This window comes from Nannobrachium achirus (genome assembly GCF_963921795.1).
Source record: "Nannobrachium achirus genome assembly, chromosome: 14".
In the NCBI taxonomy this organism is placed as follows: Eukaryota; Metazoa; Chordata; class Actinopteri; order Myctophiformes; family Myctophidae; genus Nannobrachium; species Nannobrachium achirus.
This window is the reverse complement of record NC_137821.1, coordinates 14144518-14161058: the sequence shown is the minus strand read 5'-3', so window position 1 is coordinate 14161058 and position 16541 is coordinate 14144518. Positions and strand designations below refer to the sequence as shown.

The 16541-nt window shown below is 43.8% G+C and overlaps 1 protein-coding gene across 1 annotated transcript in view; it reads left to right on the top strand.

Annotated features, from left to right (window-relative positions):
* Positions 1–16541, top strand: part of tdrd7b (tudor domain containing 7 b) — a 52724-nt gene continuing 36183 nt past the window's right edge. The window contains exons 1-4 of the mRNA XM_080742162.1: positions 1–123; positions 3781–3987; positions 9584–9728; positions 14597–14810. Of these exons, the coding sequence (XP_080598288.1) occupies positions 3781–3987; positions 9584–9728; positions 14597–14810 (566 nt within the window). The 5' untranslated portion in view covers positions 1–123. The remainder of the gene's footprint in view (positions 124–3780; positions 3988–9583; positions 9729–14596; positions 14811–16541) is intronic.

Here is a 16541-nt window from a genome sequence, read left to right as displayed (position 1 = left end):
GGTGCAGGCAGAGGGTGATCAGTCACACTGGGACGACGCGCCACTACACTGACAGCGACTCTGGGAAGTGACAGAACAACAGCTCCTTGAATTCACCGTCCCGTCTATTGTGTGGACAACAAGGTAGCTTTATTTAACGTACTTTTATTTGGTTCTTGTAAACTTTTGTATTTAGTTTTGTCTATCATGCAAAAATACTCTTTCTTTCTTTCTTTCTTTCGATCGCTGTCTGGGGGAGGCTGGGATAATAATCGCGCTGTCCCGTCCCGCTAGCGCTAGGGGTGACAGCAGTACGGAACTCGGATCATCGCGACGCGCGACTAAACCTCGACTTTAAAGTGACACTGACACGCATGCCTCCCTCGCTGCCCTGCAATAGGAGCCACGAGTGATCGCTTTATTGAAGAGACAACAAGTATTTTATTTGTTAACATTCCCAACCCAAGGCAGGGACGGACAACTTTGTTCAAACTCTCTGGCGAGGCGAGGAAGGCAGGCACGCACGGATCAGATGCAGGGTGTGGGATTGTGTTGTGTGGCGCTGTGACGGATTACGTCACTGCTACTATGTCCTGTCCGCTGTGTCTGTGCATTCCTACACACACACACACACACACACACAGAGAGAGAGAGAGAGAGAGAGAGAGAGAGAGAGAGAGAGAGAGAGAGAGAGAGAGAGAGAGAGAGAGACCCATCACTCACTGCAACAGTTGTCAAGGCTGCTGATCTGTGATTATACAAGATCTGAACTTGAAGTGGTGAGGGTGAGGCAGGGAGTGTCTCAGTCCCAACTCTATGGAGTTTCTCTTTCCTTTCTTTAAAAAGGAAACCCAGTGTGAATTGAAACCTATAGTGTGATTTCCATTTAAAGTTGCAGTGTGATTTGCTGCTCACACACTAGCCTAGGCCTATACTGTGAGCCTCTAAAAATCACGTTAGGGTCCAGGAATATTTACATGCTCCATGGCTCTAAAAAAACAAACTACAAAGACAAGTGGATTATCATTATTATCATTTTGTCCTGTTTTAGACTCTTCAATTTAGACTTTTGAAAATAATAGGTCTATACCTCAGAAACACCTTTAAAATAAATCCAGATAGATGATTTATTGATTCTTATAGACCTAGTGTTCAAAATTTAGATGGCAGATGTGTTGACAATGAAAAACATTAGCAGTGCTCATTGATTGATTGATTGATTGATTGATTGATTGATTGATTGATTGATTGAAGACTTAATGGAAGTTTGCATAGGAAAAGGTACAGTTTCGTGACAGTACAATATCAACTAAAAGGTTACGCCCAAGAAAGCCTATGGCTTGTTTCAATAGAGATCCTTTAAAAAGAAACCTCATATAACATTGAATGGCAGACAGACAGAACACAGCACTATGCAGAAGATATCATCAGAAAAACAGTCGTAAAAAAACACAATGCGTAGCCGCGGCAGAGGGAGAGCAGAGCCCAGGATTACATAGGCAATTGGCACGGGTTGAAAAAAAAATGTGTTACAAAATCGTGGGATAAAAATGACTGAAAAAAAAAAACAATGCAAAAATAAATGGTATTCACAACAGAAAGGTCAGGGGGAGGTAAGGATAGGTTTTTGTTTTCATATGAGGAGCATGACATAATCTCAGGCTAGGCTGTCAGGCTGTGATCCAAATGCTAACATACGGCATTGTTAGGTGGGAAATCTTAGAAGTGTTTAGAATGAGAAAAGGAAAGAAAACCTGCCAGACAAGCCAACCACCACCACCACCACCACTGTGTCCCACAGGTAAACCCAATACACCTGCAGCCGCCGCTATGAGGTGAACAGGGGCGTCACACACCAAATTATGGGCCCTGGGTACAAGGATTCACCGCGGGCCCCCCCATGAATGTTAACTATTGAAAAATAGCAGATATACAAGCTCACAGCGCGGCACCGAGTGCCGCGCTGTGAGCTTGTAGATCTGCTATTTTTTGAAAAATCGTGAAAATGTGTGCAAGAAACCAAGGATGTCAAGGACCCCCAAGATTATATGTATTTGGCCACGGACCCCGATCTCAAAATATTTAGTTCCAGGGACCCCCCAGAAGCAAAATTTGAGTTAGAAATGTTCGCTTAAAAAATTCATATATTCAAAGATTTTCACACATTTTCACAACTTTTCAAAAATAGCAGATCTACAAGCTCGCTGTGAGCTTGTATATCTGCTATTTTTCAATAGATAAAGTTATTAGGGCCCCTCCACCTTGGGCCCCGGTAACTCAGTCCCACTTTCCTACCCCTTGTGACGCCCCTGGAGGTGAATATCAAGTTCACTCTGCCAGCTTGTTGGCACTGGATTACATCAGCATGCTGTAGGCATACCTGTGTGTACAAACAGGCCCAATGTGAACATATGCAAACGCTACAAATACTGCTGAAAATAGAAATGATTAAAATACTACATAAAATAACACAGTATATTATTTAGGCCTATATATACTACACTAAGGTATATCATATTTGACAGTATATTATATGGCTGTCACATGATACAGTCAGTAAGTGTTTCCTATATAGATTCACACACTTTGCTGACAGTGGCTTGGTAATAGATGGTCGTTTTTAGCTTTGCATAACGCCTGATTTGGTTGCGTGTCGCATCGTATGCCGAACATGACAGACCTATAAGCTCAAAACAGCTTGTGCTGCAACACATTGTGAGCTTGTAGATCAGTTATTATCAGTCAGTGTGCGACAACCGTGTGCAAGTAATATACAGTATATGACCCTTAATGCTTGTGAATATCCTTTGGGAGAATTTGAAATACATCTCCTTTTAATGTATTTTGTTGTCTGTTTGTATGCATGTCACTCTATCTGCAAATGTGACCGCCAATATAAGGAGGTTGTTAAAAAAGTTAATAAAGAGTCAAGACTACTATATAATATGGTCTTTATTAAACCTTTTTGACAACCTTGTTATCAACCGCAATTTCAGATGTGGGGTCTGTGGCCAAATACAGTTCATATCATTTTGGGGGTCCTGGGAACTAAAAAGTTTGAGAACCACTGATTTAGACGATGGCTATAGACAGATCGCTGATTTAGAAGAAGAATGCCTTATTTAACCTTAATGGTTAAAATTGTGTATTGATTCATACTTTAACTTTAAAAATGGTAAATGGTAAATGGTGCATTTATATAGCGCTTTTAATCCAAAGCGCTTTACATAGATTGTGCATTACATTCACCCATTCACACACACATTCATACACCGGTGGCAGAGGAAGCCATGCAAGGCACCAACCTACTCACCGGAGGCAATTAGGGGTTCAGAGTCTTGCCCAAGGACCCTTCGACATTAACTCAGGGGGAGCCCGGATTCGAACTGGGAACCCTTCGGGATTTAGTTTCTCTACCCCTGAGCTATGCCGCCCCTAACTTTAACAACTGTGTTGTTTGGCCAGGGACGTGCAGAGAATGTTAGCGAGGCAGGGGCTGAAATCTCTTAATACCACACTGAGCTAAGCATATTGAAGTAAATACTGGAGATGTGGCACACAACATGGATTTCTACACAGAGAGGGACATTCTTTCAACATAAGATGCTGCATTCAAGTTCAGGAGAGTTTGGACAAGGCAATTTTCTTGAATGCTGCCTTCAGGTATGGCATGGAAAGAGGGCATTTGCATTTCTTTCACCATTGTAAGAACTGCATTCATGGTCTGGAGAGGGCACGTTTTACAGACGGGTAAAAGGGCATCAAGCCTCCTTTGATGTCAATGTGTGCACGTGCCTTCAGATGGCTGACGTGGAGGTGGTGAAGAAGATGCTGCGGGCCGTGCTCCAGGCCAACAGGGGCGGCGTGTCGCTGTCCCGCCTGCAGGCGGAGTACAAGGAGCTGACGGGGGAGCAGGTCCCGCACAAGCTGCTGGGTCACAACAGCCTGGACTCCCTGCTGGCCAGCCTGCCCGCCGTGGTGCGAGCCGAGCGCAACCGATCTGGGGAGGTGAGCGGCACAGTGCATGGATCACTGAATACAAGACGCTGAGCGCATTGGTTTTTGTTGGATGTTTATACACACGTTTAAAACACGTGCACGGGCACACACAGACATGCGTGTGGCGGCAGCCGCGGCACGCACACACACACACACACACACACACACACACACACACACACACACACACACACACACACACACACACACACACACACACACACGCTTGACACACTTTCTCTCCCCAGTTCTCAGCACATGAAGCTGTCTTCACCTCAGAGATTGTGCACTCAGAAATCCCATCTAGATAGAATCTGTCACAAAAATAGCCACTTTACCTCAGAATGTGACGGGCTCGAATCATTCGTTTTAATGGGAAACACACCGCTTGGGTCCTGAGACGTTTATCAGGTTATCTTGGTTTATAGATAACCTGATGAAGTCAAAACCTTGTGTTTCACATTAAAACTTTATCTGCGCATTTAAGACTGTGGGAGCTTTTCTTCTGCCTTCATCAGCCCTTGGTCTATTCTATGCGGTTCTCAAACATTGACATTTGAAGGTCTCTCCTTAACTTTGACAGTGTACAAATGGAACCAAATGGACCCTGACGGGTCGATTTGGTTCCATTTGTACACTGTCAAAGTTACAGACTTGTAAGGGTCAATTTAGACCCCCATAAATAACCCCTGAAATCCACTTGTCTGGTCTATGCCAACAGAGGTAGTTTTGTAGGTATGCACAGATCTTGCTTGTTTTTTAGCATGTTAGAATGAAATCATCGACTGATCCAGTGTTGATTTCGTCAACTAAAACTACCGTATGACGAAAAATGTTTGTCGACTGCGTTTTTTTCACTGACGAAAACTAAATAAAAACAAAATAAAAACTAAACTGTGATGACTAAAACTAAGACTAAATATATTGACAATTTCGTCAACAAAATAAAAACTAAAATGTTGAGTAGGGACTAGTGGAGAAGAGAGTCATTTTATGTTTGGTTGCTCTCAGGTATTGCATGCTGAAAATAGCAGATCTACAAGCTCGTTGTGAGCTTGTAGATCGGCTATTTTCAGCACACAACCAAGTGTCATTACGATGCCATCAAGGCCTGCCAAAATACATTTTAGTTTACTAAATCAACTGTAGATTTAGTCAACTAAAATCAGACTAAAACTAAAACTTTTCAGGTGACTAAATTATGACTAAAACTAAATGAGATTTTAAAGACTATGACTAAAACTAAATCAAAATTTGTTGTCAAAAACAACACTGGACTGATCATCAAAGGTGGTGACAGTTGGCACCTGTATTCATTTGGACTTGATTGCGTCATGTACTATTTATATCTGACTTCCTGTTGTCTTGTCACAACGCTGAGGAAGTATAATTTTGTTTTGTGAGACTAAAAGACAACAAGATTTTGATATTTAGTCGACTAAGACTAGACTAGACTAAAACAATTTCACAAGACTAAGACAGGACTAAGACTAAATGGTGTGTTATTCAAAAAGACTAAGACTAAATCAAACTTTGCTGAAGGAATTAACACTGTCTATTAGGTTGAATCCGTTGAGTCCGTTTTCTCTGTGAGAGGATAAATAACTAGACCAGGTCACCTGGTTGTGCCAGACCCGCAATGAAAACTAGTATGGCACTGAACTAACACATGAACACACAGGATTTTATAGTCTCAGCAACAAAGCGTAGTGAGCTTGTAGATCGGCTGTTTTCACTAGTATGGCACTGAACTAACACATGAACACACAGGATTTTATAGTCTCAGCAACAAAGCGTAGTGAGCTTGTAGATCGGCTGTTTTCACTAGTATGGCACTGAACTAACACATGAACACACAGGATTTTATAGGCTGAGCAGCTGGAAATGTTTGTGAGCTTGTAGATGGGCTGTTTTCACTAGTATGGCTGTGGGGCAAATGTTTTGCAGCACTGAACTAACACATGAACACACAGGAATTTATAGTCTCAGCAGCTCGTCAGCCAACTCAACTCAGCTGGTCCCGTACAGGTGACGGCACTCAAGGCAATCAGCCGAGCAAGGGAAGGGAGGGGCAGATGAGCAGTCAGAGGCAAACACAGGCACACTGAGGAAAAGAGGGACACTGAGGAAAAGAGGGACCGACCGACCGACCGACAGACCGACAGACCGACAGACCGACAAAGCCTTATGTAGGCCGACCCCCTGGGTCTGGCAAAAAAAAACTGCTTTACTGTATGGGAAAAGGACATTCATTGTGTGCTGGATATGTCCTTACTTTAATGAAATCATTAGCCATTACCTCCGTACAAAGTCAGTGCTGTTGGTATTCACCACTCCCTATTTTGTTTGTCATAAAAAAACACGCTAATGCTTGTTATGCATCCCACGTGTATAACGCATCATAAACATAACTATAACGCAGTATAACCTGCTCATAACGCTGTCTAAATCATATTTATAAGAGCTAATAAATACTCATTATGCTTTATAACCATACTAACCATAACACATTATAGAGCACCTTATAATGACTTACAATGTCAAGTATTACAATGCTTCATAATTGGGGGTGTAACGATACATTTTAACAGCGATACGATACGCATCACGATACATGGTTAACGATACGATACATGGATGATATTGGTTCATTCATGGCAATACGATACGATTTGATTCAATGATTTAAAATCGATATAGTAACTATTTAGCAAAGAGATGAAATCTGTGTAAAATGTGTAAAAAATCTATTACTATGGAAGTAAACGCTGATTATCTAGCAAATACATGGACATTATATTGCAACACATATGGACAAACCCACCTTACATGAACACAGAGATTACACACATTTATCGATAGAGTAGCTTTATGGAATGGAAAGGTAATTAGATCAGTCTTTTTCATTTTGCCTCTTAACATTGCTAAATACAAGGCACAAATACTTAGTTTCCATACAATCAATTATTTGAATTGCAAAACGATTCGATACCAATTACCGTATTTTAAAACGATACTATACCATACAAAGCCAAAACGGTACGATATTTTGCTTTTGCAAACGATATAGTAGATCATTGCAAATTAAAATCGATTCAGTTACTATATCGTTACACCTCTATTCATAATGTTATACACATGGGATGCATAGCAAGTGTTACCTATACGGTAACACTTGCTAAAATGTTTGTTTCATTCTGAAATACATTTAAAAAATGTTCAAAAATAGTGAAAATAGCTGTCAGCAGCCACGATGCGATCCACTGTGAACTTTTCACTGTTTAGTGAAACCCTGTCCTGGTATAACCAGGGGCGCTGGAAGTGGGGTGCTGAGGGAGCTGCAGCTCCCCTGGTGGTGGGGAGGAAAAAAAACCCCCTTTTTTTTTTTTTTTTTTTTTTTTTTTTTTGCTTTTTAAATAAGCCTATATATACACACACAGAGCTATATTAAAAAAATAATGTATTTGACTTTGGGGAATAAAATATGTTGAAAAAAGGTAAATGGTAAATGGTGCATTTATATAGCGCTTTACCCAAAGCGCTTTACAGAGATTGTGCATTGCATTCACCCGTTCACGCACACATTCATACACCGGTGGCGGAGGAAACCATGCAAGGCACCAACCTGCTCACCGGGAGCAACTGGGGGTTCAGAGTCTTGCCCAAGGACCCTTCGACATTCACTCAGGGGGAGCCCGGATTCGAACTGGGAACCCTACGGGAACCCTTCGTGCTCTAATAACGGTTTCTCTACCCCTGAGCCCCAAGGTATTTGATTATCACATGGTGACCTAATCACATGGTCACCTTGCCTCTTCCGGTCAGAAGGGAAGTCAAATTTAAATCCCGCTTTGATGGCACACCAAAGTCTATTTATTTGAGAACTAGAAACTGTCTATAGGCTCATTGTTGCAAACTAACACCGTTGTATATGGGGAATAAAAAATAATACCCGATATATGGGGAATAAAAAATAATACCCGATTTGTGCGTGAGTGACTGTGTGTGTGCATGTGTGCTGTGTGTTGCACTGTGTGCTAAAATAACTAGTAACTATATAGCTCCTTCCCCGCACCGCTGTGCGGGGAATAAGCACCCGAAACCGTAATAAAAATAACCCAAAACCGGATAAAAAACGTGAATTTTTCGGCGTGCGGCCTTTGGCCGCACGCATGAACTCCTCCAAGCTCAGCTCCCCTTGGGATTTGGGAGTTCCAGCGCCCCTGGGTATAACTATAATAACTAAGCATACAATAGGACTCAAGTGGGTTAAATCCGAGTCATTTAAAACGCCTGTTGCTATGACAACAGCAAAGATCCATGAGGTCGATGACAAATGATCATCTGGCAGCCAGAGGGATCTGATAGCTTATTGATTCTGCGTGGGTCTGCTGCTTTGCTGTCACGATTACATTTTACTCAAATAATTGCGATTAACGATTTCATTAATTAAATCATTAAAATTAATTGATTTAAATGTTGTAAACATTATTAATAAAAATTACATTTCTGTTTGGCTATATATATGTACAAAAGGTGCACCGGGCAGATATGACAAATAACACAATTTAATGACTTTTATTCTTAAAAAAAAAACATGAATACTTGGAAATGTCTGATACAAGCTCAAAACGTGTCCGTCCGTCCGTCTGTCCATCCCTCCCTCCCTCCGTCCCTCCGTCCGTCCATCCATCCATCCAACAACATGGAAATGATTATGACGATTATGACAATAGGCTATATGCACAGCAGCCATTTTGGAGAGAAGTTGGATGTTCTTCTCACTTCCTTCGGAGGTTTTACCAATAATACTAATGAAGGCTCTGTTCCATTCTGCTCAAACAGAGTCAGGGTGCTGATATTGTGCATGTTGGCTCAGTGGAAACACTCTGCTACACCAGGGGGTCTCAAAGTGTGGTCCAAGGATCCTTGTGCTTCCTTGGGGGTTTCAAATGACCTCTTAAAAGGTGTTACTCTGAGAGTGTTCAAATGGAACCAAATGCAGGTGTAAAAGGTTTGAGGACCACTGAGCAACATGACATGGAACAGAGCCTTCATTAGTATCATTGGTAACACCTTTGAAGGAAGTGGGAAGACCATCCAACTTCTCTCCAAAATGGCTGCTGTGCATAGAGCCTATTATGCCAAAGAATGATTGAGGTGATTATATAATAATTGTGGCTTAAAAACTGCTGTCCTTGTGTCACATCTAGGGATGGGACGATATGAACATTTCATGTCATAATTATTGTGATTTACCATACATCCATTATCCTGGGGCGGAACGTTTGCCAAAAAATGGCAGATCTACAAGCTCACAACGCATGTAGATCGGCTATTCTTTGGCAAAGATATTTGTCAGAGAGTGAAAAAAAGAAGACTGTATCAAGTACATTATTTACAGGTCCACTTCACCAATTATAGAGGGTTTACATGGTGCCAGATACGGTATGCAGCTGACGGAGGAACGAATTTCACGTTAAATTAAATCTCCACAATACGATTATTGTGAGTGTTTTTTATCACGATAAACGATAATATCGATTATCGTCTCGTGGCCATTCACAACACGGTCACCCTCTGTGCCATCCCTGTGTTTCTCCAGGCGGTGTACCTGGCCTCGGTGGCCAGCGAGGCGGCCCACGTGGCCAAGGTGGTGGCTCGCCAGCGGAGCTCCAAGAAGACGGGCCGGCCCCAGATGGTCAACACGCAGATGAGGGTGAAGCGAGCCGCGCCACTCGTCCTCAACGGTAAGAAGAATTCACTGAGATGTACAAAGCTGTTTGCTGTCTGATGTAGCCGCTTAAAATGTATACGCTGTTGGAGTAGAACCGCTGCTCCTACGGTTACACGTCGGCACTCCGACACATCGCTAATCCGTCCACCTAAACCTAACCTTAACCCTAACCCTAACCTCAGTAAAACTAATGCTGATGAATGCTAACCTGGTGAGTAGCTAACCTGCCGACGCTGGTGAATGCTAACTTGGTAACCTGGGATGTGTCGGAATGGCGACCCGTCCCCTGGAGTCGGCTTAGGTGGTTCGGGCATATGGTACGGATGTCCCACTGGGAGGAGACCCTGTGGCAGACCAAAGACCAGATGGAAGGATTATATCTCCAAACTGGCTTGGGAACGCCTCTGTATACTCCCTGAGGGAGTGGAGGAAGTTGCTCAGGATAAGAAATCTCAGTTGGAACTGTTACCCCGGCAACCCGAAGCCAGATAAGCGGTTGAAGATGGATGGATGGATGGATGTGGTGGCTCAGCTCTGCGGGAGGCTAGCCGTCTATAAGGGGGTCTGTGTGTCTGTGTGTCTGTGTGCCTTCACTGTCTTGTTGTCTGTGTGTCTGGAGCTAATGGCACAAACCTCTGGACCAATCGGTGACAAATGTCATGTACACACTGCCAGTAGACCATTCATGGAATGTTTTTTTTGCAAAGTAAATGCTTGCAATGGATTCAGAATCATGAAAAACCCCTAGTTTGACCCATCACATGCTACTTAAAGCATATTTATTTTGGTGTGTTTTATCCTGCATACTTAATTTAATGGGACCCCAACTTTCAGCAGCTGTCAAGGATTCTCCTAGGGAAACTGAATTTCAGTCTTTGTGAGATGTGTTACTAGACACCTTTACAAACACATTGGTGAAGACATTTATTGGTAAGGAATTTATTCCAGGATATGACACTATTTCTGAAGATATCCCCCGACTAAATGCAACGTCTTGAAGAGAGTGCCTGGTGCTCTGTGGGGAGTTTCTCTTCAGTGCACTGTGTGTGAATGACTGGCCCATTTCGCTTGTTGATCTGTCGGGAACCTGCCGTACCGGACGGCGACAAGAATAATAGGGAACAAGTGTGGGGTATGATGACACACGCGCGCACATACACATATACAGTACACACGCACTCGTACACACACACACATACGCTCTGTATCTCTGTAAGACGCTGCTGCAGTTGTAAGAAAAAAGGGCTTCAAAGGGTCAGGTATAAGGAGCGGAGTATGAGGAGAGAGGGTGGAGCTATACTGGAACAGAGAGAGAGAGTGAGAGAGAGAGAGAGAGAGAGAGAGAGAGAGAGAGAGAGAGAGAGAGAGAGAGAGAGAGAGAGAGAATGAATTACCCAGACACAGAGAGAGGGAAAGGTCTAGAGAGAACGGGGGTGTGGGGGAAAGAGAGAGAGAGAGAGAGAGGGGTGTTGGGATTTCAGACCGGTGCTATAGCTTCGTAGCAGCCTAGACTCTGCTACGAAGCAACAAACAGCTGATTCACATGCCAATGCAACCCCTCTCTCTCTCTCTCTCTCTCTCTCTCTCTCTCTCTCTCTCTCTCTCTCTCTCTCTCTCCCCTCATCCTGTCTGCCAGCTGATCAGGGACGTATTGATATTCATCCTGAGTGGTGGTGACTGACTGACTGTGCTTCCATGCCGGTGAGATGACGCTGTCTCAGCTCTGTGTGCATGCGCGTGCGCGTGTGTGCGTGTGTGTGTGTGTGTTTGTCTACTGTATGTGCATGAGCAACGTGCGCGTCTATACTGCTGTCTGGGGCTGTTTCTGAATACATCTCTGTGTGTGTGTGTGTGTGTGTGTGTGTGTGTGTGTGTGTGTGTGTGTGTGTGTGTGTGTGTGTGTGTGTGTGTGTGTGTGTGTGCGCGTGTGTGTCTGTGTGTCTGCTGTCGTGTGGGTGGGTGGCTAGTGTGTAGCCTGTGAGTGTCTGTATGTGTGTCACTGTGTCCATGTGGGCTCGCGTGCAGTATGTTTGTACACTACTATGCATGCCCCTTTGCATGTGAGTGTGTGTGCGCGTAGTACTTATGTGTGTGGGCGCGTGCGTGCGTGTTTGTGTTTGTGTACAGTATGTGGGTGCTTCATTGTGTATGCTTTGCGTGCGTGTGTGTGTGTGCGTGCTTGCGCTTGTGTTGTGCACACGCCCATGTGCCGGCGGCTATTGACTGTCAGTGTTGCTATCCTGGTGTGACAGAGGTTTACAGTGGCGTCAGTTGAGCAAAAGCTAACGTATGGCAACATGACATGTCATGTCATGTCATGTTGCCATACCTTAGCAACAGGCATGATGAATTTATTTTAAGAAGTACATTTTATTTTTTTCGCCAAGGTATGGCAGCTGCCGTACCCAGTTGACGCCTTTGGGTGTTCAGTGGAACACCTATAGCTAGCACTGTGGGAGGATTCACTGACATCACTATCAACACAGTTACGCTGCTGCATGACAGTTAGAGGAAGCCAGACAGTGAGAGAAAGCAAGACATCTAGTGAGGGAGAGACAGAGAGATCCAGACAGACACACAGAGAGCCAGAGAGACACAGACAGGGAGAGACAGACAGACATACATTGAGAGTGAGAGAGAAAGACAGAGACAGATGATAATCAGTCTGACAACCCCAGGTGACACTAATACACACACACACACACACACACACACACACACACACACACACGCACGCACGCACGCGCGCACGCACACGCGCACGCACGCACGCACGCACGCACACACACACACACACACACGGTGAGGAAGAGGAGGAGAGGAGCGAGGGAGAGAGGACATGGGGACATAAAGTGGAGGAGGAGGAGAGTGACATAAGGAGATGACTAAGGGAAACGGGAAGAAGAAGGGGAAATGTGGTGCTGTCACTTTTCGGATGTGTGATGATGTCATGGTGACTGAGGTGTGTGTGTGTGTGTGTGTGTGTGTGTGTGTGTGTGTGTGTGTGTGTGTGTGTGTGTGTGTGTGTGTGTGTGTGTGTGTGTGTGTGTGTGTGTGTGTGTGTGTGTGTGTGTGTGTGTGTGTGTGTGTGCGTGCCTGCGTATAAATGTAAGACATCCTTTTAAAAAAATATATATAATCGTCACTGTCTGGTAGAAACCTCGTATCTCCAAGTTTCAAATTTGTATGTTTGTTTTTTTTTCGCAAAGAAAAGCCCTTCTTCCTCATGCAAGGCCGTCGCACAAAAGTAGTGAAAACAGCCGATTTACAAGCACACATGCCTCGCGATGCGAGGCATGTGTGCTTGTATTTTCACTATTTTAGATCATTTTTTAAATGATAAATGCAAAACGAATGGCTTTGGACATACAAGGTTTCCACCCGTCAACAACAAAAGTCTACTGCATCAATGTACTGTGACTTTCCAACCCTGGATTTGTAATCAACGGCGCTGTAAACTCCCGGGTGTGAATTTCACTCCGGGAGAAAAGAAACGAGAGCCCTCAGAGCAAATGAAAAGAACACTCAGGATTATGTCAGTGTGGGCAGCAGAGAGAAACCTGATGCTCTCGCTGTGTGTGGCTGAAAGGGCTGTTCTATTTCATTCTTCATAGAACCTTAGTTACATTCCTCTAACTCTAATCTGCATATTTAATCTGTAACAACAGTCGTAGCACGACGTCAGCCATATTTGCATCTTTAATGCTTTTAACCACTTAAGCCCTATTGTATAGTTCATCATGACTGCACTGCACTGTGTGCTTGTAGATCTGCTATTTAAACAGAAGTTTTTGACAGTAAAAAAAAATGGAAAAAATGGAAAGAAACGAAGACACACGACAGTTAAGAGAATGGTGAGGATGAGTTATGATGTGGCTTCTAAAGACAGAGTAGGGATGGGACAATATGAAAATGTCATATAACGATGATTGTGACCTAAGAAATCACGGTTTACGATAATATAGCGATAATCAAAATATCCCCAACATCCATTATCCTGGGGCGGAACATTTGCCAAAAAATAGTAGATCTACAAGCTCACAAGTGAGCTTGTAGATCGGCTATTTTTGATAGAGAGTGAAAAAAAGACGTATAGTACGTATATCATAAGTACCTTTTACCAATTATAGAAGGTTTAAGTGGTAGCGGATATGCAGCTCGGCAAATAAAAGCTGAACTGATTCCAGTGCATGACGGAGGACGATATCACGATAAATTTAATCTCCACGATACGATTATAGTGAGTGTTTTTTATCGTGATAAATGATAATATCGCTTATCGTCCCATCCCTAAGACATAGGTTTCACCCAGCAACACAACACTTTTTTTAAGAGCCTCGATCCATTGCTGCCACACTGCTGCTCTGCACTTTGTGTGTGTGTTAGTTTGGAGAATCCTGCCTCACCAACACAGGATACATGTAAGGATGTTGGCTCAAAAGGACAGGTTCTTATCCTCTCTCTCGGACCCTTGGTTTTTTCCGTGTCTCTACACTGACCTATGTGAAAAGAAAGCATCAAATGCTATGCTATTTAAATGTTTTCCTTTTAAATCTCTAAGAAAATCCTGTGACACCCAGGATAGGTGCTGACTGAGGCTGTGTGTGTGAGACAAAAGGTCTTTTTAGGTACCATTCCGTCTCTAGTGGCTCCAATTGGGATGGTGGATCTTCATAAATCAACCATATATGGTATACCCCTTTGGATGATGTCATCTTAAAGTTGCAGCACACTGACAGTCTGTCTGACTCAGATGTATGATAGACACTGCACTCTGTGATGCTAATCGATGTCCTCTCTCTCTCTCTCTCTCTCTCTCTCTCTCTCTCTCTCTCTCTCTCTCTCTCTCTCTCTCTCACTCTCTCTCTGCCTCTTCCACAGCCAAACCCTGCACTTCTCTGAGGCAGCCGGACCACCACCGCAGCAGAGGCGGGGGGAGAGGGGGCGGCGGGGGCCGGTGGTCGGGCGGACATGGGGACTACCGCCAGGCGAGGGACATGAGGGACGGCCAATCCGAGGGCAAGGCCGGGAGCAGTCCCAACAAGTCCTCCAATCAGAACACGCCCAACAGGAAGCCGAACGCGCCCGCCGAGAAGTGAGTTATTGTGTCCCGATTCTTGATATAATAGGCAAACACTTGGCGAAATGACCCCGATCTACAGGCCAGGATTACAGCTTAGGTAATTAATTGGCACTAGCCTGGGTGAAAAAATGGGTTACAAAATCGTGGGATAAAAATTAAAGGAAAAAAACATGAATGTTGTTCATGACAGGTGTCCACAAAATGCACAAGGTTTTCAGTACAACTTCATAGCAGCCTTGAGAGTTACAGTGAAATGATTCTATGAAGCCACACCACCATGGCATCGCCATTTTTATAGTAGTTCGGACATCACTGCAACTACCGGTACGTCTCTACGTCAGGAGACTGTTACATGCGGTCCAAATGCTCTGGACAGTAAGCTAAGAAAAAAAATTAGGCCTGATTTATATGAAAATAGCAGATCTACATGCTCTGCTGCCAAGGATAAATCAGGCATTAGGACTGGTCTTCATGGCTTTACAGTCCATTTACAGTGTTGAATGGATTTAGCAATACAGTGTGTTGTTGAGTTTACTGTCTGCTCTCTCCTCCTGACATCTTAAACCACAATGTCTATATTGGCAGCATTCACCGAGTTAGACATTACAACAAAGAATGTCTCAACTCTGCAGAGCTCTTTTTCGTTTTCATGCTGTTAGAGTTAAATTAACACTCGATTTTAGTGTGTAGGATTTCAGTCACATATACAGTACACTATTATTGCTACCGTAGGAGACGGTGGGAGAAGGAGCGCTTCTTTTCCCTTCACCAGCGTCGGCTACTCGCCAGCGTCAGGGTTACTGAGGTTAGGGTTAGATTTAGGGTTAGGTTTAGGCATAGTTTTACTGAGGTTAGGGTTAGGTTTAGGCATAGTTTTACTGAGGTTAGGGTTAGGGTTTGGGTTAGGTTTAGGCATAGTTTTACTGAGGTTAGGGTTTGGGTTAGGTTTAGGCATAGAGGTTAACATTCACACCCGCGCGGTCCAAGTGACCACAGCCGAGCGCTCCAGACCTCCGCTCCAGCCAATCACATGCCGTACCTTCTAATTTATGCGACACTGTCTCCTACTGTGTCCATAATATAATAATGCAAGCCGTATGTGCATGCTTGTGGATCTGCTACTTTTGATGCTTCTGTGTGACGCTGTATAGTATGATCAAGTCGGCTGTTAATTTACAAAAAGACACAAAACACAAAAAGTTACAATGTGCAGATAAGAGGTTTCTGCCCATTGTCCATTTTCACTACTTTAAATCGTTTTTAAAGCAATAACAAAAAGAGGAAGGTCTTGGACATGGACAGCGACAACATGCTGCATATGAGTGTTGATGCGTGCAGCCTCCAGCCCCCCACATAAACATCCATTACAGTGACAGAAGTCATTAAGCAGCTCAACTGGGTGTGGTGGTGTCCTCCTCCTCCTGTTGAGATGAACCACACCACAACACTGTGTGTGTGTGTGTGTGTGTGTGTGTGTGTGTGTGTGTGTGTGTGTGTGTGTGTGTGTGTGTGTGTGTGTGTGTGTGTGTGTGTGTAGTGTGTAGTGTTCCAGAGAGAAAAGGTCAGGGGAACAAAATGTGTCTCACTCTTTAAACTCGCTTTCCTTCTTTTCTTTTTTTCCTGCGATCCATCCATCCATCACTCTCTCCCTCACTCCTTTCATTCATTCATTCATTCATTCTTTATTTCTCCCTTACTTTCCTCCTTTTACCCTGTATTTCTCCTACTTCTCCCTCCCTCCCC